Here is a 25,970-nt window from a genome sequence, read left to right as displayed (position 1 = left end):
GTCACCGGCAGTGTAATAAATGTCAATGAGATGTACACTTTAAAATGGTCAATTTTATATTATATGAACTTCACCCCAATACAAAAAGTCAGAAGTGTTGGTGAAGATATGGTGAAACAGGACACTGATACATTGCTGGTGGGAATGTAAAATGGTGCAGCTGCTTTGCAAACAGTCTGGCAGTTCCTCAAAATGTTAAAGCAATTCCACTCCTCGGTGTATACCCAAGAGAACTAAAAACATACGTTCACATAAAAAAAATTATACATGACTGTTCATAGCAGGGTTATTCACAGAACTAAAAAGTGGAAACAATCCAAATACCCATCAAACTATTGAACAGATGAATAAAATGTGATCCATCCATACAATGAGATATTACTTATCAATAAAAAGGAATGAAGTAATAATACATGGTGCAATATGGATGAAATCTTAAAAATATTATGCTAAATCTAAGAAGTCATAAACAAAAGACCACATATTATATGATTCCATTCATATGAAATGTCCAGCATAGGTAAATCCATTGAGACAGAAAGTAGATTAGTGGCTGCCTAGGGTTAGAAGGAAGACAAAGTGGTTACTAATGGGCATGAGGTTTCTTTTGACAAAATGCTCTAAAATTAGACTGTAGTGATGGCTGCAAAACTTTAAAAGAGTGAACTTTATGGTATATATATTTCAAAAAAGAAACTGAAAATTTCTTATTGAAAAAAAAAAAAGAATGGACTCACGATCACAGCAGACCTTATAGGGTCTCGGAAAAGACTAACTTTAGTCTAATATGCAAACCATCCTCTATAAGCCTTTTGACTGCAAGGTACTTGCTATGGTTCAGGAGACGTAAGTAACCCACATTATGAGTACAGATAATTTTTGAAAATAACCATCATCAGCCCTGCCTGACCCAGCAGTGACCATCAGTCTACACTCCTTCCTACACACTTGGCAGTAACAGAAGAAGAGACTTCACACTCCAGGACAGCTCAGAATGGAACCTAACTCAGCTCTCTAATCCTTGCAGTATCTGTCATGGCACTTGGGCCTTTTTAGAAAAAAGCAGGCACAAGAGTCAATTATGTAAGTAGGAGGGTGACACTTTGATGAACAGCCTTAATGCTACTTTAGCAGTTGGCTATTCCACTAAAAAAAACCTCATTAAGACTTTTTAGGAAAATGAACACATCAAAGATAGCACAAGGTGTGGTGACTCAACTATACTGGCTTAGAGATAGTACTGCACTAGGTTTCTGTGTAAAACTCCACACTTAACAAATCTGTAAAAGATTCAAGAGCAGGCTGAACTCTACTGGCTAAGGTGACTCCATTTCTCTTTTTAATGCAGCTACAGCTGCCAAGATTAAACAAGACCCTTCGAATGGCTCTTCCAAGTACTTCATTTATTTGTAGCCTCCCAGAGCCAAGGGTACTAGTCCCATCCACCCCTCTGAAGAATAAAGCCCAGGTTGAGATAACGGTGGTGACTGTAAAGTACGTCCACAATTCTTTGGTAGCCCTCATTCAAAAAGGTGGAGCCAAATTCCCCTCCTGAGAGTGGAATGCATGAAGTAACTTGTTTCTAAAAAGTAGAAAACAATGTAACAGTGTGTGACATCCTAGATTAGGTCATAAAAGGCATTTTGGCTTCTTTCTTGCTCTCTGCTTAGATCACTCTGAGAAGCCAGCTACCATGTTGTAAGGACACTCAAGCAGCCCTGTGGAGGCCTATGTGTGAGGAACTGAACCCTCCTACTAACTACCAGTAAGGAACTGAAGCCTCCTGCCCACAGCCACATGAGTGAACAACATTGGAAGTAGATCTTCCAGCCCCATTCAAGCCTTCAGATGACTGCAGCCCTGAACATACAACTGCGGCCTCATGAGATCCTGAGCCAGAACCATCCAACTAAGCTGTCCCTGAATTTCTGACCTACAAAAACTATGACATCAAGTTTGATCGGTAAAGCTGCTTTATTTTGGGGTAATACATGCTCAAAAGCACAACTTACCTGTTCAAGACCACCAGTGTGTCCCACCTGGTTCAGGTGGTTCCTCAGAAGCTGTCCTGGGTCATTTGACGTGTCCCGAGCAAACAGAAGCACAGAGAAAAATGGTACTTCCTTTCCTTTCTCTTTATCATTATATAGTTCAATGGCTCTGTTTAGCATTAGAAATTTTACAGCTTCATAGAGGCTATATTCCTCCTCCTCGTTTGTGAATAGTTCATCACAAGCTATCTGTCTTGCTTCAGCAGTTCTCATTTCAGCCAAGCCTGCCCACTACAATAAGAAAGTTATGTAATCATTAGAATTTTTGTTCTAAAAATCCCTGGTATAGTACCATACTATGAGCACAAAATTATTTTTTAAAAGTGACCATGGGTCACTTACCAATGCTCACAACATTCAGGTTTCCAGATTAAAAAATGTTACACTTTAAAGCACACAAACTCCTTATTCAGCTTTTTCTCCCATTAATTTGAAAGAAAAATACAATGCAATAAGAAGCACTGAGGCTGTGGAAATTTTGACTCCCTTAACTTCCAGGCAATGAGACTGAACCAGCCAATCAGAGACACTTATGGAAGCGCTAACACACGTGTGTGAAGCCTATGTGTGAAGCTGTGAAGGGCAGCTACAATTACAAGGGGCTTACAGGAGGGTTAGCACCCAGAAACACAAAGCCAACCCTCCTAAATGGAAGAGAGGCAAGGAAGGGTGTAGGGGCTCCTGAATAATAATTTACTAAACTTATCCCTCTAACCTCAAAAATATATATGAACAAAGAGATAAAGAAGTGTTAACATTCCAAGAAATCCACCACACAATCCAAGCTGTAAGAAACCACAAAGTCAGAGTCAGATGAATAAATCCATTCAGGAAACTCTTATTGACTCCGGATTAAGAATAAAGTAATGTGTCAGGTATTCAGTGAATATAGACAAACTCTTTAAAAAAGAAAACCTACAAATATATGTGCTTCTAAGTTACAGTGAATGAGAATAAGAGATGCCAACATAAATACCATTCCTTATGAATAAACAATAACTAGTGGCCCTCTCAAACACCATTATGGATTTTAAATCCAAGAGTGAATTTCAATGGTAATGACTGCATACAATTCCCTCTAATATTTGGGCTGAAGGCTGGTACATGCTTGTCTGTATCTCATATTTTCCAAACTAGACCAAGTTGCCAATCGTGGACATGGCTCTAGAGTCAGTCAGGATGGAATCAAGGCTTCACCACAGAACAGCTGTGGTGGTTTTTGCAGGGCATTTAACTGAGCTCCTGGCCTTAGTTTCCTCACCTAAAAAACAGGGATGACGACAGCAACACCACCTTCATAGTTGTGAGAATTAAATAACACATGAAATTTTAGTGTGGAGCCTGGCATAGAAGTGTTAGTAATGCTGGCTCAGATTATTCGTAATTTTAACCTTATTGCAAATTGGCACCACTCAAGCATTCCCAGAAATGAGAGTCTAATTATAGTAGAAAAACCTAATAAAGCAGAAATAGCAATTTCACAAGACCTTAAAAAAATGAAAACAAAATTGTGACCTATGGTTGCGCTGGAGGGCCCTCTCGTTCACTCCCACAGGGCTACAGCCCTGCCCTCAGCCTTCCACTAACCCAAGGACTGGGGAACACAAAATCCTGCATTCTAGTCCAACAGGTAACAAGAATGGAATTTCCCTCTTCCCTTCTTTCGCTCCCATTTCTTTATAGTAGAAGAAAGATAAAACTACTGGACTTCCTTTGACAGTATATTTTCCAGTAAACATTTCTTATCTTTCTAAGCAAAAACTAGGTTCCAAGAAGTCAGGGCCCTCAGTTCACTAATTCAACAAAGCCCTAAATGAACACCTATTATGTGCCAGACCTGCTGCTAGACACAGGGTGTCAAGGAATGCACAGGACAGTCTCTCGTGGAGGTGAAAGTCTAATGGGAGCAGCAGACCATATGTGAGTACAGAAATCACTGCTTGAAGGACGTGCTAGGAAGGACCTTGAAAAGTCCACGTCTGACCCCTCTCTACCTGACCACCCTCCACCGACACCCTGGCGCAAGTGACAGGCCCTCAGTCAGGGTTCTTGGTGAGAAGGGCTCCAAGCTGCTCAATGCAAGCAAGCTAGGGGTCGTGTGAGCCAGTGTGCAGCAGGACACCCAACCCAGAGGGGACAGTGGAAAGCCACACAAAGGCAGAATTTCAAAGACCAAATCAATAGGAATCAGAAGACCAAGTTCTCCCTACAATTGTGTTTCAGAAAAACTCTCAGGACAGTTTTCTAAAGACAAGTTACTAAATCTACTAACTGGAAAATCACGGAGAAAGAAAATAAGTCTGATAAATATGGGCAGAATCTTAAAACATGAGCATAATTGGAAAGAATTTAATAAATTACTAATGATATAAGAAATAGGAACCAAATTATATTCTTGAAACATAAATATGACTTGGAATAAAGACTATATTTGTTAAGGTTTCCTTTTAAGAAAGTCAAACACTTCATTATTTGATACCCTAGTACATGGCATCTGCTCTAAGAATATATAATGTTGGTACTTCCCATTTTACTAAAGCCCTCGTGGGAAGAGTTTGAGTTCATTTAAAACCATTTTGCCTAAAAATCAGCCAGAAGCATTTGAAAATCCACTGAGTGAAGACTAAAAACTGGTCTTCTGGGACAAGCAAGAACGAGAGCTTCACCCTTATCAGACAGGACACTACAGGTTCCAAACCTTCTTCCTCAGCAGAGTAAGGGACTCTTTAATTTTATCAACCAGGTCCTCGTTCTTCCCATCAAATTTCAGTCCAAGTTTCCATTGCTTGATCCAGTTGTATTTGCTTATGAGTTTTTCTGGTAACTACAACATCGAGAAACAAAGAGATAAAGAAGTGTTAACATTCCAAGAAATCCACCACACAATCCAAGCTGTAAGAAACCACAAAGTCTATAAAACCTACCTTTGTTTCCAGAATTAATTCTGCAAATCTGTCATGTGGGCTTAGGATGGAGGACCTAAATCTAGAAGTCAGGAACTTAGAAAGTACCACCCTGAGGAGGGCTGCTGGAGTAAAATGGTGCTTTTGGTTGAGCCAAAGCACAATCTGCCTTGCAGGACTCCAACCACAGCCAGGACATTCCCCAGCAGGCCATCCCCACAGCACGTCCTCACACCAACCACCTTCAGGCTATGGGACTCACTGCAGCCTCTCAACCACCACCTAACACATGGCTCAGGACAGTGCTTCTGAGCATGTGAGAAGGTCCAGGGTGAAGCCAAACCTGCTCCTTCCCCAATAAGAAAAATAAAACCTAGTTTCTGGTATTTAAAAAATCCACCAAAAAAAGGTAGAAAAAGTTTAGTTAAATACTGTTAACACATATACTCAAGTTTTAACATTCAGAGAAATGATACTATGTCTAGTTTAACTGTCTAATCGATATATTAAGATAAAACATACAATAGAAAATCAGAGGCAGGGGTTAAGGGAGCTGTGCTCACTTAGTTCATGATAGAAGTGACAGCTGAACTACATTGCTAGTTTCCGTTTTTTTTTTAATTCCTGGAGTATTTGTTACTTTGTTTCCCTCTAGTTATCAACAGAATCTGCAGTTTGAAAGGCAAGCTGAGGCACAGCCTGACTGATGACAGCATGGGAAGTAAGACTCTTCCAACAGTCTTGGGTGTGTCAGGAGAAAAATCCTAGAATTAGGCTGGGCACAGCTGTGTCACTTCACTGCTATAAAATTTAGAAAGGAAAAAAAGTTCACCTCCAAGTCAACAGATCATTAAAGAATAATTAAATCGTACAATATCCTATGAGGAACCTGACCTTGTTTAGCAGTTATTAATACAGTTCTGCCAGTACAGGCAACATAGCAAGACCCCATTTCTATAAAAAAAAAAAAAGTTTAAAAATTCACTGGGCACAGTGGCATGTGCCTGTATTCCCAGCTACTCAGGAGGCTGAGGCAGGAGGATCACTTGAGCCCAGGAGTTTGAGGTTACAGTTAGCTATAACTGCACCACTGCACTTCAGCCTGAGCAACAGAGCAAGACCTCATCCCCAAAAAATTAAAAACTTTATATAGCAAGAAAGAAATGAATAAAAATAAATACATAAAAATAAATACAGTTTTAAATGAGGCCAAATCTTCCATTCAACTGGAATGTAAGACTAAAAGACCCTTTCATAAATAGTAATTCTGGTTGTACCTTTTCAACCTAGAGCAATCGTGTGAACTAAGGTGGTTTCTACAAAACACAGAACCACGATTGGGATGTAAATTACTTTTCACTGTGACCACAGTGATGGCGAACTGCATCACTCACTAAGGGTGGAGAGGGACTTCTCCTCCTCATCTTATTAGAATAACAAATGACCACCCACCTAAGGGCTACACCAGCCCACTCCATGCCCACACTGCCCTGTGTTTCGGCAACATGTGGCAGTTCTGCAGCAAAACCCTCAATTCAGTCTCTCAGATTTATCACAAGAACCTCACATGCCCTCAAGTGGAAACAAGCTAAAATTACAACTGGGCACAAAGAACTACAAATGTGCAGAAAATACTGGCTACACAGATGTGAGCTGGGAAATGAGGTGAAGGGAAGCCCAGAAGACCAGCTGAGCATCTGGGGACATGATACAGTTATCTAAAAAGCAGGTACAGTACTCAACTGAATTACTCAGGAGACCCTGAAGACCTAACTACACAGAGAGAAATAATTGTTTCTGATTCCTTTCACACACTGGTCAAACAGTTCAGGGTTGTAGACTTCCAGGAAATGCAGAAATCCTTAAGACAATTTTAAAAAATGAAGCATGAAAAAAGCCATCAGAAAAGAATGAAGTCAAATTTATTCAGAAGAAAAAAGTGAACACAACTTTAAATGCTTTCAGAGGTCACAGCACATGGAACACACGTAAATAGCCTTTGTTTTCCACTAAGCACACTGGACTTCTATTAGAATAAAGAAAATTTAAGCAAGAAACCAGATTTAAACAAGAAACAGTGATTGGAAATATTCAAGAATAAAGTAGGTAATTAGCTTAGGTGTCATTTCGTTTGTAGACTAAACTATAAAACAGCTCGTTTGTGACTAAACTATAAAACAGCCTGTTTTCTCTAGCATATGCCAGTAATTCTTGATACCACAACAGACAGCAAATAATAAAAATGTGTCATCCCCAAAACTCACAAAAAAATTTTGATACACAGTCTATCTCACTCTAAGCAAACACTGTCACAGTCTAACCAGTTCAGAGACATTATAAAATGTAACGAACTTGGAAACCAAAGGACTCCTGCTCTAAAGGATGCCCCGTCTCAGGGACCAAAGTGTTGTCCCACATTTGAGAGCCAGGCTAGGCCATCTCCATAGCTGGGGTGAGGATCAGATGATCTGGCTGCAGCCAAACATGGAGACTGGGATCTGGGCAGAAATGGGAACAACAAACAGGACATCCGGGCAGGATGACAGGAGGTGAGGGACAGCCGAACTGTCAGAGGGGCAATAAGGACAAAGCTCTGCCTCACGGGCAGGGAAAAGAGCAAGGCCAGCAAAGTTGAGCAGCATCAGAAAGGAAGCCCGGGTCTCCTTCACTGAGCATAGATTAACGGGAGGGTCACTCAGTCTAGCTTTCCCAGCTCCCTTTAATACCCTAAAACCAAATGATGTTCTAAAAGACAGAGAAGACAGCAACATGCCACAGAGAACATCTCTCAATCTGCAAACAGAAGCAGATAAAGCTAACTAAAGGTTCCACCCTGATTTATTTCAGTCACACTGCAAGAAACGCTCACTCAACAAAGCCCTTGTCACAGTGGACCTTCCAAGGGAAGGGCTGTGGGGCCAGGGGGCCAGAGTGAGAACAGGAATGGAAAGGCATCCACAGGAGGGTCTGCGGGCCACCTGGGAGATTTGCACAACCAGAGTAAGCTTATGGGTCCCTTCCTTCCTTCACTGGCCCCTCAAACACAAAGCATGTGCTGAATTTGAATTTGTCATCCAATCATGTCTCAGACGTGATACCATAAAACGAACTGGGTAAAGCAAGTTTTCAAACTACGTTAAATTGCTGAGGACTGGAACAGCAACACAAGGACAAGTCCTCTGGCTGGATGACAGCAAGGAAAGAACAAAGACATTCTTCAGCTAACATTCAGATCCAACGTTTAATAAACATAAACCAAACCCACAGGCAGGTACACTGTGTTTTCTCTCTTTGACAGAGGCCTCTTGGCATTCAATTAAAGTTAGACGACAAAAACCAAACCAAGTGACCAACTAATTAAATTATGCTCCCAGAAAAATATAATAGCTGATACACATAGAAAAGGAAAGAAACTGGAAAGAACACTTAAGAATTTTAAAACTATTTTCACATTACTCAAATTAAGTCAGAAAAACCACCTTAAAACCCCATCACTCACACATGCAATATATTGTAACAGTGATTACAGTTTGAATGTAATCTACCCAGACTATTTTTAATATGGCAGATAATGTTACCCAATATATCCTGCTAGCAAAAAAAAAGGGGGGGGAGACATTGTACTAACTTTTTTAAAAGCAATTTTATACTTTAATTAATTAATTAGGACACTATTCACCCGATTCTCAGAAAGCATAAAAATACAAATTTAGTGTCAAGTAAGTCCATAAATCCAAATAGCTCCTTAAAGGTAAAGCCTCAAAAGGAAAATTTTGCCTAAAATTGAGGAGGATATTATGTCACTATCTAGAAATATAGATTTGTAGATTAATACAATATAGCTACAGTTGTCAGCACAGTCTCCTGAATAGCTAAGAACATAGGTACACACCACCACAATCTAGAAATTGTGTCATATATAGCTACAGTTGTCAAGCACAGAAGTTAAAACAAGGCAAAGCAAAAACAGTGAAATCATTGTTTGCTTCTCTAGCTGGGTCTTATATCCAACCACAGGAATGCTTTTGCCAACTGACAAACAATTCTGAAATATTTTACTAATAAATGGCATAATTTACAAAAGAAAAAACAGCTTAGTATATCCATTTCTCTTGCCTCTATATGAAAGAAATAAGCTAATACTGAAAAATCTGCTTAAGATGGCATACATCTTTGCTTAGAAGAAAATATCTTTCCCAGATGTTGGTTTTGGTTTTTTTTTAATAGACTCCCCAACATAAGGGGTCTCATGTTGCCCAGGCTGGACTTGAACTCCTGGCTCAAGTGATCCTCCCACCCCAGCCTCCTGAGTAGCTAACACTACAGGCACCACCACACTTGGCTCCAGATGTCATTTTGACAGTCGATATAGGTGTGCTGATTTTATGCTGGTGTATTAAATAATCGCGGAACAGATGGGGAGTATCCTTCATCCATCAGTCCTGGTTTTGCCCTTCTGAGCGTGTGATCTCTCATCCACCTAAAAGACCTCTAGCTTAGTCAACAACAAGTTCCTCTAAAAGTCTTCTTTATTCTAGGAAAATACCTTAGTTCTTTCAACGGCTCCCAGAATGTGATGAGGCATCCTGGCCACATTTCCATCTGCTGAGGATACTTTATCAGGCACCAAGCTCGAGATGGCCTCTGACCAGCCCGGTTCAAGGTGGGGTTGTCACTGCCTAATTCTTAGCATCATTCATTTTAAAATGCAGCCAGGTTGGTCTTTTTGCTTAATATAAAAAAAATAAAAATAAAAATAATAAAAATAAAATGCAGCTAGGGCTTTGTGATCATTGCTAGCCATCGCATTTCATGCAGGCTCACAGTGGGCTTGCATAATTAAAATCCTACATCTTTTTCTTTCTTTTCATAAATTGCTATAAGGCCAATCTCCCACAGCTAGCATTTCTGGGTTTGGGATTTTTTAAATTTAAGCACAAGACTTTCAATTTTCTTCCAGTTAATGTCATATTGTCGTTTCTTTTTTTTTTAATTTAAAAATATTTTGTTGGTAAAAAATGCTAATGATCATCTGGGCCTTCAGCAAGTTGTAATCTTTTTGCTGGTGGAGGGTCTCGCTTCGATGTGGATGGCTGCTAACTGAGCAGGGTGGTGGCTGTTGAAGGTTGGGTGGCTGTGGCCATTTCTTTTTTTGCAATTCAACTTTTATTTTAGATACAGAAGGTACATGTGCAGATTTGTTACATGGGTATATTGCTGTCTCTGACCAATCATTCCTGACCAAAAAATAAATCTTCCAGGATAGTCTATCACCCACCCGACTATATGACTTTATCCGTGTCAGGACATGCAGACACATGAATTTCCAGTGCATGTCTGCCATGTGGTACATTTAAAACACTAAAGAGGGCCAGGCCTGGGACAGGCTGAGTCTCAGCTCCTCAGGAAGCCCCTCTCCATGTGACAGTAATCATCTCTCTTCCAGTGTTGCTGTTCTGCCACCTACTAAGCCAATCCTCACACTTAGCCAAAAGTACTAATTTATTGAATTATAGCTAAAAACTAAAGAAATGTGTATTCTAAAACCCTAGCAGGTTCTCAAATAGTAACATATACAGCCAACTTAAAATAAACACCAAAATTGAAATCGAACTGTTCCTAAGTGCTTTATATAAACATCTGCTCTCTAATTCAACTAAATTGTTCATATAAATTTTATCATTTTTCTCTTCTAGGAAACACCAATTATTTTTGGTCATTTAACTATGTGAAATCATCCCAGCCACACAAAACTGAATAAACGCACATGCTGACATCATACTGCAGATGATACTAGAAGGTAGCATGGACAGAAAGGGAAAGTTTTCTCACAAAAATTGTTTGAAACATTTTGGACTCAAACCTGCAGCAGCAGCGTACCAGCGTGAGCTCTGGGTCCTGCAGCCAGGGCGGCAGCCCCACAGCCTGGCTCATGGCCTGGAATAGCGTGGCCCTCAGTGCACAGTAATTATCACCACGGACTCGCCGTATAGAGGTGAACTTCTGAGAAACTTCCTCATAGCCCTGGGAAAAGGTATGAAAGAATTCAAAATGGTCGTTACTGACTTGAGATAGCAGAGAAAGTTTCATTCCTGTGGAAAAAGCTTGGCCTGGGATCACTGGGAGGATGCCCAAAGTTGGGAGTTTTATGTCCCTTTCTAGGCAATTGTTTTAACATTTACTCACTGGCAAACAACATTTTGAAGGGTTTAATCTGTGTTTCAAATGACCCTAAACTCTTTTAAAAAAAAAAGGCAAGAAAAGAGACAGCTAAACTAAGTTTATATTTTCCTACTAAAAAAATACAGAAAAACCCCAAGTTTCCAAAACACAAAGCGGGGCAGGGGTGCTTTGTGTATGTGCATGTATATATAAAAGTCTATATGCCAGGAGATGGCTGAATAATTCTGTTAGCCTTCTTTTCTTTTTTTGAGATGCGGTTTTGCTCGTTGCCCAGGCTGGAGTGCAGTGGCACAATCTCGGCTCACTGCAACCTCGGCCTCCCGGGTTCAAGCAATTATCCTGCCTCAGCCTCCTGAGTAACTGGGATTACAGGTATGTGCCACCAAGCCCAGCTAATTTTTTGTATTTTTAGTAGTGACAGGATTTCATCATGTTGGCCAGGCTGGTCTTGAACTCCTGACCTCAGATGATCCACCTGCCTCTGCCTCCCAAAGTGCAGAGATTACAGGCATGAGCCACTGCGCCCCGCCTTCTTTTCTTTTTTTAAGTGAAGCGTCACTCTTGCTCAGTCTGGAAGTGAAACAAAGAAATGAAAATATTCAGTGACATGCTTGGGCACTCAGAAACAGCCATCCAATGGACCATTCTGAAACGTACCCTGAAAAGACACCAAAAAATCCTAGTGAGTCCAGTCCCCCAGCAGGCATGTTGCCTGGCTTCTCCAGCTAGACACATGCACAGTCCTTGAGACTGACTGAACTGCCCACCATCTCCCTGACCCTGGGTCAAGTCAGCCCCTTAACTCATCCAACTTTTCCTTGACAGTCACTCAAGACCCACTTCCTACCCTGCACTCACACAAAGAAAGAAGTGTTACCCTCATCGTGGAGTGGACGCAGTGCAGACCACCTCTGTCCTGTGTGTCCAGGTACTAGAATCTCATTACTAGCTGTTTTCAAGATTCAAGTCATAGGATGATGTTTTAAGTGAATATAAAAGTACTTTTTTTCCCCAAAACAACATTTTGAGGGTTGCATTTTTATTTAGTGGTCCAACCACTGTAACACATAAGGTTCCATCAGGCAGAATCACACCTACTAATAATTATGTACTTCTTGCCTATGGTAAACCTCAATTACCCCAGAATACGTATGCAAATTCAACTGCAATTGTACCTTTCCAAATGCGTAAATTACTCACGCTATTTCAGAATAAAATTATATCTGAGTTTGTAGAAACTTACTTCCAAAAGAATATTTGAAACAAAAACAGACAATTACGCCAATAAGGACTAAAATAGAATGGAGGTGAAAGCTGTTTTCAGGCATCTGAGATGCTCTAATTACTGCCATGGGTCCTGATGGGCTAGAGGTTGGAAAATCTGCAAGTGACCAACAGCATATTTAGCAAAAATATAAATGTTCTTAACCTCTGGCAGGAACTAAGAATTCCAGGTGTTTCATAATTGAGTTCTCTAACAAACGCCTAAAACACAAAACATCTACATATCGGACTTGTAGAGAACTACCACCTGCTCTCAGAGCTTTACAAGTGGGAGCTAGATTTTTCTAAAGTCAGCCCATGGGCAGTTGAGGTACATGCTGAAAGATGAGCAATTATTTTCTATAAAAACGAGCTCTGAGGAAAAGACTAAATATTCAAATATTTAAAAATTTAAAATCCTAACCAAAAAAATGTTAAAGATATTTCTATTAAATATGACAGTCAGTATCTCTAATATATAAGAAGTGCATTCAAATTCATAATGTAAATAATCCCAAGAGAAAAATGAGCAAAAGATAAACCCAGAGGTTTCAAGAGGTCATGGAAGTCTTAAGTTAAATCTGTTATTTGACTGTTTTTGAGCAATTCACATGGTTCACCCTACTGATAATACTGGATTTGGTATACATCTGAGGGTAGAGCCCACAGGGTCTCCTGCTTGATCAGCTATGTGGTGTATGTAGGCCATGGTGTCTGAGCTGAGTAATGAACTGGCCCAAACAGCCACAGCAGGACCACATCATATGAATCTCCAATGTCATCCCACAGCCTTGGAGACTATCTTGAAGGGAGCAGTTCCTGATTCCCCTGTGTAGGGAGTCCATGAAGGTTCTAGGCCCCAGGACCAGAGGGTGTGTAAGCAAACCCAACGTGCTGTGGAAAGCAGGAGTGTGGAATTGGCCTGAGGCTTTTATTTTATAACACCAGACCAAAAAGGACATTCCCAAATGGCCCCAAGAGGACAACCAACAGCTGGCCCAACTCTGAACAGCAGAGTCATTTATGTGTTTTTCAAAGAACCTGCGTCACTGAATAACTGATGCTGATTCTATATTAATACTGTGACTTAAAACAAAACCCTTATCTTTGGAGTCTATTTCCTTATCTCTAAAATTAGAACACCAATAATAACGTCTATAGCAGTCATTTTAACTAATGTCTAAAAATATCAAATGACATATTAAACAACTTATGACAGACTATTTGAAAGACCTGAAATATGTGCACCTCTGTGTCATACCTTTTTCATACACGTTGCTTTCTGTGTATTTCCCCTCCATTCTTTTTTGCAGTAGTCCATGATATCCATTTCAGGAGCTACGCTTAATCTCGGTTCTGTTAAAGAATTAAAAAAAAAAAAAAAAAAAAAGCAAATAATAAATCAAAGCATAATCAGAATACTGCTTCAGTTGGGGGTTACCCTTCACTCTTCATTTTCTTTCTTCAGGTCAAAAAATCCAGAATTCAACCACTGCCTACCCGCTGGTCCAGACCACCATCACCTCACCCCTAGATAATCACAGGGGTCTCCCAATGGGTGTCCCTTGCCACCACACTCTCCAGACCATTCTCCACATGATAGCTAGCCAGGATGATCCATCTAAACGTGAATCAGATGGTATCAATCACTCCTGGGCTCAGAGAGCTCCAGGGGCTCCTGCCTCATGGCCTTATTCCTCATATAGTCCCCCCTCTCTGCCTCTCTGGTCTCTGCTCCTACCATTCCCCACATTGACTGGGCTCCAGCCCCAGCTACAGCCTCCCAATACTCTCCAACACACCTGGCTTGCTCTTCCCCGCACCTGTAGAGCTGCTCCCTCCCTCCACGCAGGCCTCTGCTCCAGGGTCAACTGGCAGCTTGTATCATCGTATCATGCACACTTTTGCTCTCTATTCCTCTTATACCATTTGGTTTTTCTTCTTAGCACTCATCAACACCTGAAATATTTTTCTGTACCACTCACCCACCACCCCCCACACACACCCATACAAAAACACAGTAAAACATGAGCTCCTTGAGGGCAGGGACTTTGTTTTGTTTCTCAGTTGTGTTGTGTCCTCAGCATCTGGAGCTGCACTGACACACAGGTGCTCATGAATACTTTTCTAATCAAATTACAGATGCGACAGTCTGAACTATGAGAAAACACTTCTAACAATGAGTAATCAGTTTATAACCATTATACAAAGAAATAACATCTACTATAATAAAAATTACATTTAATTATCTTAATGTATTTATGTCCTACCCTGATCCCAAAAAGCTAAAAGTAGTCCATAATAAACCAGAAACTAACAGAACTCTCCATGTTTGTTAATCCACGGACCTCACCTACTCTAACAACACATCCCCCAAAATTAAAAATACAACTCACCATCAGACAAATGTTATAGTGAAAAAAAAATGGCCTTTATATTTTCCCTAGTTTAATATATATGGTTTGGGGTTTGATTTTGTGGTATGTGCATATACACGTACATGCACATATTTGCGTGTGTGTTTTAGGAAGAAAAAGAGGTAAATTCTCCCACACATCTTGACTTCCTTTTTAAATTACTGAAGACGTAGATGCTAGCAATGATTTTAGAATACAGAAGTACCTTACAACATATTTACTCCTGAGCAAGTTGTACATAAAATAAAAATGTTTTAAACTAAATTCAACAAATATTTACTGTCTAAAATGTACCAAATATTGAGCTAGGAACTGGGGATAAAAGGTGATGAAGACAGGATTCTATCCTCAAGGGGCTTATGGACTGCTGGAGAAGAAAAGACAACAAGCACTTATAAACCAGGGTGTGATGGGTGACAGGATGATTAGGAGCACAAACGACGCCCTAAATCCTCCTTGCAGTTTAGGAAAATTTAAAAAAAATTTTTTTTAAGTAAACTCTTAAGAACTGCTGATTTTTAATAATCTCATTGTGAATTCTTTTATAAAGAAAAGTAACTTTTTACATAAAAGGGAAAATAATACATACACAGATAACATAGACATATTTATCTGTGGCATACATCAGGATTCACTTAAAAGTGAAGCAGACTCCTGAGGTATAATATAGAGGGACCACAAAGACCAATGCTGCACAGCCAATCCTTAAAGAACCTTCATTTTTTTTCATTCGAGAAATATTTTTTTGCGTGTCTATTTAGTGGACGGAAGCATTCTCATGTAGCTGTCTTTCCATTCCCCTGCCCAAAAGGGAAGAAATGCAAATGTCCAGAGTCAGGACACTTATTGGTCCACATTTTTCCTCCAGGTAGGGTTATGAGCCTGAACAGAAAGCACATGTCCAGCTCAGAAAGGGCCTCCTGGGAAGGAAATCTACCTTCCTGCTCTCCTCCATGCAGTCCTCATTCCTGTGCACACCAAGACAAGACTTGGCCTCCTGGAGAGGGTGGGGCAAACCCAGCACCCCATGACTAAGCGGAGGATGCACAAGCCTCACACAGGCCAAGAGATCACGCCACAGGCCACAGTCAAGGGCTGAATTAGAGGCCTACGTAGGGTAGTAAGGATTGGGAAAATGGGTACCTGAATTCCCATTCTGCTGTGGTCCTCTGAGGAGGACTCCAATGGCTACTACATGCCAGGTACCAGGCTAGGAGCTGGAGATGCAGGACAAGGCAGTACCTGACCTCGAGCAGCTTACAGAGTTCAAAAGCAACTTTCTTTAGTTGCAAACTACATAGATGCTGCTGTTTTCAAAAAAGGACATTTCTAATGGCAAAAAAATAAAAAATAGAAAAATAGGGAAGTTGAAAACCAGAGTGGTAAGCCACAAGTTGAAATAACCAAGAGGCTTCATCTTTAATCACCACATGGGTGACAAAGACAAGAATCAGACCCTCAGAAGGTGTGAAGTTAAAACTGAAACCCCTCCAGAAAGCAGGGACTCTCAAACAGGGTGGAATAGGACGGGAATCTCAATCTTTGTCTGTAATGGGCCAGACAGGAAATAAGTTAAGGCTTGGAGAGCCATGAGGTTTCTGTCACAGCTACTCAACTTTACCATGCACGAAAGCCACCACAGACAATATGTAAACTAATATGTTTCAAAAAATCTTTATCTATAAAACCAGGTGGCAAGTCAGATTTGGCCTGGAAACCATAGTTTGCTGACTCTCAGGCAAGGTGGAAAAAAATATTTTCACTAACAGAGAGGATAAGAAAACTTTTTGCCTCAGCCTGGGCTCTGAGAGGGTAACAAATGTTATTTCAGGAAGGACAATGAACCCAGAAGGTCTGAGATGATGTGAGAAGTGTAAAGGGATCCATTTCACTCTCAGACTAAAGCTAGGAGTTACAAGACCCACCATAAAGCTTGATTGCCTGTGTGGGGTACAATGCCAGACAGAAGAGAATCACAACAGAGAGCCTACAGGGTGAAGGACTGTCAGCGGTAACAAACACCAGCTGAATACGCACTTTCTTCTTAGGAATCTGACTAATGAGGACACTGCACCCTACACGAAATTTTGAACAACCACAGAGTAGAGACTGAGCATTCTTGAAGTTTCACGGAAGACTGGAACAGTGCGGCCCGGCAACACATCACTACAAAGAATATCTCCTGTGGCTACCACAGTGAAGAGTTCACCAATTGCTTGGGGAAGGCTCAAAAAGTATTATAAAAACCACACTGTGTATCATTTGTTCCTAATCACACATGACAATGCTTTTGTTCACCAAAAACAGAAGCCAGTTCTCAAAACAAAAGAGCACAGACAAGGGTCTTCTAAGGTTCATGGAAAATGAGTTTTATGAAAAAGCTATGGATGGATTTCAATTTTTTTTTTTGCACCATAATAAACTCATACTAACTTGTTATAACATGTATGAACAGGATCTAGTCTAAGGCACTAAGAAGGATAAGACATCAGCTTGAAAAGAGCCCCTATTAGAGCAACATGAGTTCTGCTAAAATTAAAGCAAGAAAAAACATCAAATTTATGGTAAAGCATAGGTGAAAGAATGGTGAAATCACTTATGATTTATAAACAGTTTATAGGGACAGTGCCCCCAAAGAATCAGCAGCTTACAAATGGATAACTCATTTTCAGAAGGGACATGATGATGTTGAGGATGAAACCTGCAGCGTCAGACTATTCACACCAATTCAGGAGGAAAATATTAAACTTGTTTGTGCCCTAATTGAAGGGGACCGACAATTAACAGCAGAAACAATAGCCAACATCATAGACATCTCAACTGGTTCACCTTACACAATTCTGACCAAAAAATTACAGTTGAGCAAACTTTCTACTCCGTGGGTGCCAAAACCACATCCAGATCAGCTGCTGACGAAGCAAAGCTTTCAAGGGAAATTTTTAACAACTGGGATCAAGACCCCAAAGCATTTCTTCGAAGAATTCTAACAGGAGATGAAACATGGCTTCACCAGTATGATCCTGAAGACAAAGCACATTCCAAGCCATGGCCACCAAGAAGGGGAAGGGGTCCAGTCAAAACAAAAGCAGTCTGGTCAAGAGCAAAGTTCAGGGCAACAGTTTTTTTTGGGATGTTGAAGGCATTTTGCTTGTTGACTTTCTGAAGGGCCAAAGGACAATTAATATCTGAGAGTGTTTTGAGAAAGCAAAAGCTTTAACAGAAAAATGCCAGAGAAAGCTTCACCAAGAGTCCTTCTGCGTCACAACAATGCTCCTGCTCCTTCCTCTCAAACAACGGCAAGAATTTCAATGAGAAATCATTAGGCATCCACCTTACAAGTCCTGATCTGGCTCCTTCTGACTTTGTTTCTTAATCTTAAGAAGGCTTTAAAGGACACACATTTTTCTTCAGCTTATAATGCAAAAAAGACTGCTGCATTCACATTGTTAAATTCCCAGGCCTGTCAGTTCTTTAGGGATGAGTCCAACAAATGGCTGGTACCATCATTTAAAAGTGGCTTGAAACTGATGGAGCTTATGCTAAGAAATAAGGTTTACATTTTTATTTTTCTTTTTTTTTTTTTTTTTTTTTTTTTTTGAGACAAGGTCTCACTGTTACCCAGGTTGGAGTGCAGTAATGCGATCACGGCTCACTACATCCTCAAACTCCCAGGCTCAAGCGATCCTCCCACCTCCGCCTCCTGAGTAGCTGGCACCACAAACGTACACCACCATGCCCGATTAATTTTCGTATTTTTTGTAGACACAAGGTCTCCTTGTTTGCCCAGGCTGGTCTCAAACTCCTGGACTCAAGCAATCTGCCCGCCTCGGCCTCCCCAAGTGCTGGGATTACAGGCATGATCCTCCACACCCAGCCTTCTATCTTTCAATTCCACTTTTCCACAACCTTGTTGAAGTCTCCTTATACATTACACAGGTAATGAAAGAGAAAATGCCACTTGTGATTATTCACGGGGTATCCCAAAATCAGAGTATCCCTATGCAGCTCCTGCATGAGGTCAGTCAGGGAACTAAGGATGTACATCACATGCAACCTTGCCAGCCAAGTCTCCACGGACCAGCGGAGGGGTCCAGGAGTAACACCTTACTCCAGCAGCAATGGGTCCTGGTTGGGGTAAGATCAGGCAAGACAAGAAAAACACAGACATGAAATCACAAAACGATGAGACTCTGTGCTACTGATCCCATCACTGTCTTTCTTATTACTTAATCACATTCATATGGCCATCTGCATGCAAAGATGTGCACAGCCAGTTTCTCAGTTAAGTCTTTCCATTTGAAATGAAAAATGCACTTCGAATCTGAACTCTCCCTCTAAGAATATAAGGAAATCAAGAACCAAGAGAGGACGGTGTCAAGAGATTAAACAAAACAATCCTCATAGGTGTGAAAAATGATATGAATGTAAAGAATGCAGAGGGAATGCTAGCATTAAAATTTAAAAACCTCAGGAAACATTCTCTAAACATACTTCAGCAAAACAATCAATGTAGGTAAGACCATATACATAAGAATATTTTATTGATATTTTATGAAAATGGATATACGGATTTAACTGCATTTTCTGCTATAAACAGTAAGAACTCTATAAACAAAACAATTCCAAACATACCTGATGCCCCTCTTTCATGTATAAGCAATTCTTTCTCCTTTTCTATTTCATCTGCAGCACGGTACATGTCCTCCTCACTGAAATTACACCAAAGCAGACATTTTCAAACACTTGTTGCACTGACATTTTCCGTCCTATTATACAGCTGCTTATAAAATGCATAATACACTAAGGGTTTAACTTTTTTCACTTTATATGATGATAATCTGATAAAATATGAGTCTTCTATCTTAAGAATAAAGATGCTTACGTTTCTATCTCACCACTTTCTTCTACTTCAGAATTTCTTACTGAAATAAGACAAGTTACATCACTTCATTTGCTAGGTAGCTCTGAAGGCATTTTAATTGTAATGCCTATTAGTGCCTCAACTATATATCTAGACATCACAGCATGCATCTTATTAGTGAAGCTCCTGAACTGATTCTGTCAAGTTCCAAGAATGGAGATAGTGCTGATAAAAATATTTATATAGGAATGCAGGCCCCATTGCCGACCTTTGTAACGTGTCACAAGCAAACCTGACAATAGCTACCTTAAAAACAAGAAGAGACCATCAGTTATTACAAATCGCCAAAGCTAAAAAACCTCGAAATCCTCCTGCTTCCTGACCCCACAATCAACCAGCCACCCACGCAGCTGTTACATAGATTCCCACTGCCCACTACTACCGACTTCTTACTCAGAGCTTCCTAGTCTCTAGTACTTTAGTTAACTAGCAAGAGCCCACTAAGTACTACAAAGGGAAAAAATCCACTAGATGCTAGACAAAGATGAAGAATGGGACTTCTGGTTTGAAGATGCCCCCCTTGTCCCTCAAGATTCACCCCACAACGACAATAAAGGGAAACAGAAACCCCAATTCTATCTTTCATGAAACCAGAAGACAGGTGAAAATCCAAAGAGCTGGAAAGCAGATGGAGTGGTAAATGACACAGGACAGGGAAGCCAAGGCTGGTAGATGGGCATCCATGGCAGGCAAGCCAGAAAACCTGGCAGAACCCCAGAAAGGCTCAGGAACTGGAGGCATCAAGTCCTTCGGGGACATGAGTAACACACTAAGCGGAAAACAAGGAGACTAGCTGACCTTCACATAAGCAATGATCAGACCCCCGATTCCCCATACTCCTGCCTCATGAGAGCATACCCCATCCTCACACAAGGCTGCAGAGCCAATGGAACACAGGAAGGAGGAGGTGCCAGGCTAAAAAAAAAAAAAAAAAAAATTCAGTGAATGACTGAGATACCCCTACCCCCAATTCCCTCATCAGCCCAGCTCCCGGTACATGGCCCAGTACAGCTGGGGGAAAGAGGAAGGAGTCAGATGGCAAGAGACAGATGAAGAAGGGGTACTGGGAGGGCCAGACTGAGGAAGGAAGTCTCACATGTCCCCCACTAAAACCTTTCAATGGTTCCCAAACACTCAGGGAACCAATGTCAAAATTAGGACCTCACCCACCACTCTAGCCTGTATCCCATTATTTCCCTATGCATTACTCACACTTCAGTCCAAACGCCTGACCAACACTATCGTGTGCCCGTACATCTGTGATTTGCTCAGATGTTCCCTCTTCCTGAACGGCCCACAACCCCTGACCCTGCCCCCTGCCAAACACATCACGATACACGCCATGTGGGTAGACCCTCTCCAGAGTGCAATGATTGGAGTGGGGACCCAGGAATTAGACTGCCAGGGTTTATTTAACTAGTCCTTATTCTGGTCCTTATTAGCTGTATGTATAACTATGACTAGAGTAACTACACCTCTCGGCATCTAGATTTAACCACCTGTCAAAAGGGCAGCAAGAGTATTCACCTCAAAGGGCTTTTTTAAGAAACAGATACATGGAAAATAATTAGCACTCAAAATTAAGTAAGCTATTCTTATTCTCATTTTATATCCACTGTTGCAAAGTATTAACGAACAATCTGACCAATTATCAATTTTTATTTCTTTTTTTCTCTCTAAATGTATAACTGTGTGTATTTTAACGTTGTGGGGGTGAGGGAACAAGTATCAGAAAAAGGTACTTTCCATGTGCTTTTGCTTCCAGTGAGATTTCAAGTAAAAAGTGTGATGTCATCCTTAGAGCCCATGCCAGAGGTAAAAACAAACAGAAACCTGATTCATGGGGACCATACATCAAAGTCCTAAAATAAAAAGTGACCAGATGTGTTCGTTCTTCTCTCAATAATTTAACGACATCTTTCAGCCTCTTTCCGCGCTTTATAAAATAAGGGACAAATTCCAATCCTGTAAAACAGACATTTAAGCAAAGCACTTTCATAGTATCATTATCAGAGGCACATATCTTCGGGCAAGCCACTTCCCCACGGCCTGAGTTTTCTCATCTTCAAAATGAGAAGACTGGAAGAGGCCGTGTAAGCTAGATGGTTCCTCTTCCAGTTCTTTAGTCTAAGTCTATGAAAACTGTACTTCGAGCAAAATCTGTGGCTATACTACATGCACATTTGGCTCCACTTTTGTTCTCTTTCTTTTTAATCTACAAAATAACCAAAATCCAACATCAATGCCAAGAGGAGGTTCTCTAAACAAGCAACTCTCCATCCCACAAGTACAAATTCCTACAAAGGCCAACAGGAAAGGAAAGGAAACAAACAAACAGCAGAACAAACAGGAGAACTAAATGCAAAGGGAAGCTGAACGGGGAATTACTGGAAATAAAGAGCAGAGATTCAGGATATATGAAAAAAGCAAAGCAGAAATGGAAGAATAAGAGAACCAGAGTATAATCAAAGTGCTTTAACCACAACTGAATTTCACTCAGCTCCTGAGCACAAACATCTGCTAACTTCATGGCCACCAAGGACATACAGAAAATGTAATACAGCCTTTACTAAAGGCAACCATTAAAATAAAAATAATCCTGCTTAAAGCCAGGAGTTCAATACCAGCCTGGGCATAAAGCAAGACTCCACCTCTACAAAAAAAAAAAAAAAAAAGTAATTGGACATGCTGGCACTCACCTGTAATCCCCCCTACAGAGGAGGCTGAGGAGAGAGGATCACTTAAGCCTAGGAGTTGGAGGCTGCAGTGAGCTATGATCACACCACTGCACTCCCACCCAGGCAACAGAGTGAGACCCTGTCACTAAAAAATATTGATTAGTTAATTAATTAAATTTTAAAAAATAATCCCGAAGAATAAGTTTTAGGTTTGAGCAATGAAACGCAATCAACATATTCAGGAAGGAGGACATTTCGCAGGCAGAATGAAATAGTTACCTGTCTAACAGAAAGATAAGCAAAGAGAAAGAGAGGAAGAAACAGAGCAAAAAATAATAACTTTATTTTAAAAATACTTCACTCGATAAACTTTTGCTTTAATTTTTTAAGTATTAAAATAATAAAGCTGAAAACAATGACAAAATGAAATGATACTAAAGGCCAGGAATCTGAAACAGATAGAGGTTAAGTTTACGTTTTTGTTATGGGATGGGAAGATAATAAAATAATGAGGAAAAGGGATTTGGCAACCTTTTGTGTGTCAAGTTGGGGTGGCAGTGGGGAGGTATCCACTCTGACACAAAAGAAACCACTGAAGCTCAAAGACTCAGGTGATCACCAGAGCAAAAAGTTGTGTGGTAAAGAAAAGTTAAGCCAAAGTCTAAATGACTTGATTTTCTGGCAGTCACCCTCAATTCCACAGTTAAAATTTGTTAAAGGATATGAGTAAAGGATAAAATTACAGCTGGATAGAAGGAGTAAGTTCTAGTGTTCTATACCATTGTAGGATAACTACAGTTAATAATCTACTATATAGATTCAAACAGCTAGAAGGATATTAAGTGTTCCCAAAACAAAGAAATGATAAATGTTTGAGATGATGGACATGCTAATTACCCTGATCACTATAGTTATGTGTACCAAAACATCGCTATGTGCCCCATAAATATGTACAACTTAAAAATAATTAAGCCGATTTAAAAAATTATATATATGTTTTTTGAGAAAGGGTCTCACTCTGTTGCCCAGACTAGACTACAGCCGTGCAACCACAGCTCACTGCAGCTTCGACCTCCTGGGCTCAAGCAGTCTTCCCACCTCAGACTCAAGTAGCTGAGACCACAGGCATGCACCACCATATCTGGCTAATTTTTAAAATTTGTTATAGAGTCAGGGTCTCACTACGTTGTCCAGGATGGTCTCAAAGTCCTGGGCTCAAGAGATCCTCCCGCCTTGATCTCCCAAAGAGCTGGGATTACAGGTGTGAGCCACCGTGCTCAGCCTAAATTTTAAAAGCAAATGCTAACAATTCCTAGTTAGAAAATTCTTAGTTTTGCACCATGGCATTATTTTAAAGTGTATATTTTCAAGTTCCTATTAAACAATATTTACCTATTTTCTTTTATTGAGACGGAGTTTCGCTCTTATTGCATAGGCTGGAGTGCAACGGCACAGTCTTGGCTCACTGCAACCTCCGCCTCCCGGGTTCAAGCAATTCTCCTGCCTCAGCCTCCTGAGTAACTGGGATTACAGGCATCTGCCACCACACCCAGCTAATTTTTGTATTTTTAGTGGAGACGGGGTTTCACCACACTGGCCAGGCTGGTCTTGAACTCTTGACCCTAAGGTGATCCACCTGCCTCGGCCTCCCAAAGTGCTGGGATTACAGGTGTGAGCCACCGCACCCGGCCTATTTACCTATTTTCTCTTAACCTAGAGATAAAATATTTTATTTTTGATATTAAGGCAACATATCCAACTGAGTAAGCTATATAACGTTGCATACTAAATTATAACTGGTACCACTTGCTCTGTTCAAAGACCTGCATACCAACCAACTTTTGAAAACTTATTTTAAACATGCTTACTGTACAGACACAAAATTATACTATTCCCAAAAGCAAAAGCTGTGAGTTAAAAGCAGAGCTTAGTGAAGCAGAAGGCATTTCTGTGAAGCCAGTTTTTCAATTTTTGATTCAAGTAAATACGTATAGAAAAACATCAATTCTAATGTATATGCAAAGCTAACAAGACAGAATTTTAATCCCTCACAATTATGAACCTTTTAAAAGTTGTTCCCCTTAGTTGTCTATAAGAACTAAGTATGGCTTTTTTTAATTCAACTCTCTGGACTTGAACCCTGCAGTTCATACTTAACTTAGCCTCTCCTATGAGACTAATGGCAACACTAAGGCAATGTTGGTGAGACAGTGTCAACCAATATTACACTAACACACCTTCCCACACAGGCACAGGAAAAGCAAAGACCACTCAACCCAGCCTTTCTTCACCACTTTGCGGTTCAGGGATGGGTGAACAACACATCAAATACAGGAAAGTACCGGCACCCAGGCCAAAATTCCACCCCTCTTCTGCAAGTGGACTTTCCATGACTGGCTCATGCTACTCCATGTGACTTCCAGAGGTATCTGGGGTCAACGCAGCCACTCTCAATAAGGTTTGATTCTTAGAGACATCCCAGCTCTGGGCCTCAAAGCAGGCTCTTCATGAGTTTGGGAGAAAGTGGACTTTATCCCTACTCCAAACTGTAGCAGCATCTGGGGGTGGGGTGGGGCAGAAAATACATCCACAAGAACAACAGTGTGCCACTTTTTTTGTTCACAGCCCCTCTGAGAATTCAGATTTCATCAGAACCTAAGCCCAGAAACATACATAAAATTGCTTTCAACTTCAGAGGGGTTCACCGACAGTATGCCTCCACAGATTCAAACCCTGTCTCACCCTCAGACAGGCAGAGAAGGGCCATGCAGTAGTCTCTTCTCAATTCCCTAAGCATTTCTGGCCTAGCCAGCAACCATGTCCCAGGACCAGATCAGCAAGAGTCAGATGTTGGAGGCGGAGTGAGCAGGGGATAGAGCATAGGAGAGCAGCAGAGGGAGCTTGAAGGTCAACTAATCTGGTCTGACAAAAGAGTTCTTCAAATGTGACCCTAAGTTATGTTTCAAGCCATCCTTAGGACTTGTCCAGGAGATGTGAGCCAACCACAGCTCTCAAATGAGCTGAAGGGTGTATGGAAAAAAGGAAGGAAGGGAGGGAGGGAGGGAAAGAAAAACTGCAATGAGATATACAAAGTAGTTCATCACTGGGCACTGTGGCTCACGCCTGTAATCCCAGGACTTCAGGAAGCTGCGGCAAGAGGATTGCTTGAGCCCAAGAGTTAGAGACCAGCCTGGGCCACATAGTGAGACTCTGTCTCTACAAAAAGTAAAAAAAAATTAGCTGGGTATGGTAGAGTGCACCTGTTGCCCAGCTACTTAGGAGGCCGAGGTGGGAGGATTGCTTGAGCCCAGAAGGTTGAGGCTACAGTGAGCCATGATTGTCACTGCACTCCAAACTGGGCAAGAGAGCGACCCTGTCTCACAAAACAAGCAAACAAGAAAACAAAGTAGCTTATCCATGTGGTTTATGTTTCTTTTCCCCCACTTCTCTCACGTGTGAAATGCGACGAGCTTAGTGGAAAGGAATCAAGAGTAACCTAGTGTGCTACCTAGGAAATAAGCCATCTCTTTCTCTACTCGTCGCCACAGCCTTCA

General features: G+C 40.9%; 1 protein-coding gene and 1 long non-coding RNA gene across 3 annotated transcripts in view; one reads left to right on the top strand and one right to left on the bottom strand.

The window, feature by feature from the left end:
- OTULIN (OTU deubiquitinase with linear linkage specificity) overlaps window positions 1-25,970 on the bottom strand; it is a 36,699-nt gene that overhangs the window by 6,282 nt on the left and 4,447 nt on the right. The window contains exons 2-6 of the mRNA XM_002815441.6: window positions 19,450-19,526; window positions 13,662-13,756; window positions 10,835-10,978; window positions 4,750-4,875; window positions 2,013-2,282 (exon numbers count right to left, since the gene is read on the bottom strand). Coding sequence (XP_002815487.1) covers window positions 2,013-2,282; window positions 4,750-4,875; window positions 10,835-10,978; window positions 13,662-13,756; window positions 19,450-19,526 — 712 coding nt within the window. The remainder of the gene's footprint in view (window positions 1-2,012; window positions 2,283-4,749; window positions 4,876-10,834; window positions 10,979-13,661; window positions 13,757-19,449; window positions 19,527-25,970) is intronic.
- On the top strand, window positions 1,659-24,784 carry LOC129059333 (uncharacterized). Of its 2 annotated transcripts, XR_008525141.1 has the most exons (5): window positions 1,679-2,116; window positions 9,493-9,617; window positions 10,651-10,988; window positions 11,963-12,065; window positions 24,666-24,784. It is a non-coding gene; the product is annotated as an uncharacterized LOC129059333 (long non-coding RNA). The 2 variants fall into 2 exon arrangements; XR_008525142.1 differs by lacking the exon at window positions 24,666-24,784 and having other exon boundaries at window positions 1,659-2,116; window positions 11,963-12,150.

The sequence above is a fragment of the Pongo abelii genome, chromosome 4 (assembly GCF_028885655.2).
Source record: "Pongo abelii isolate AG06213 chromosome 4, NHGRI_mPonAbe1-v2.0_pri, whole genome shotgun sequence".
Taxonomy (NCBI): domain Eukaryota; kingdom Metazoa; phylum Chordata; class Mammalia; order Primates; family Hominidae; genus Pongo; species Pongo abelii.
The sequence above is the reverse complement of the archived record's forward strand: the minus strand, read 5'-3'. Positions and strand labels throughout refer to the sequence as shown.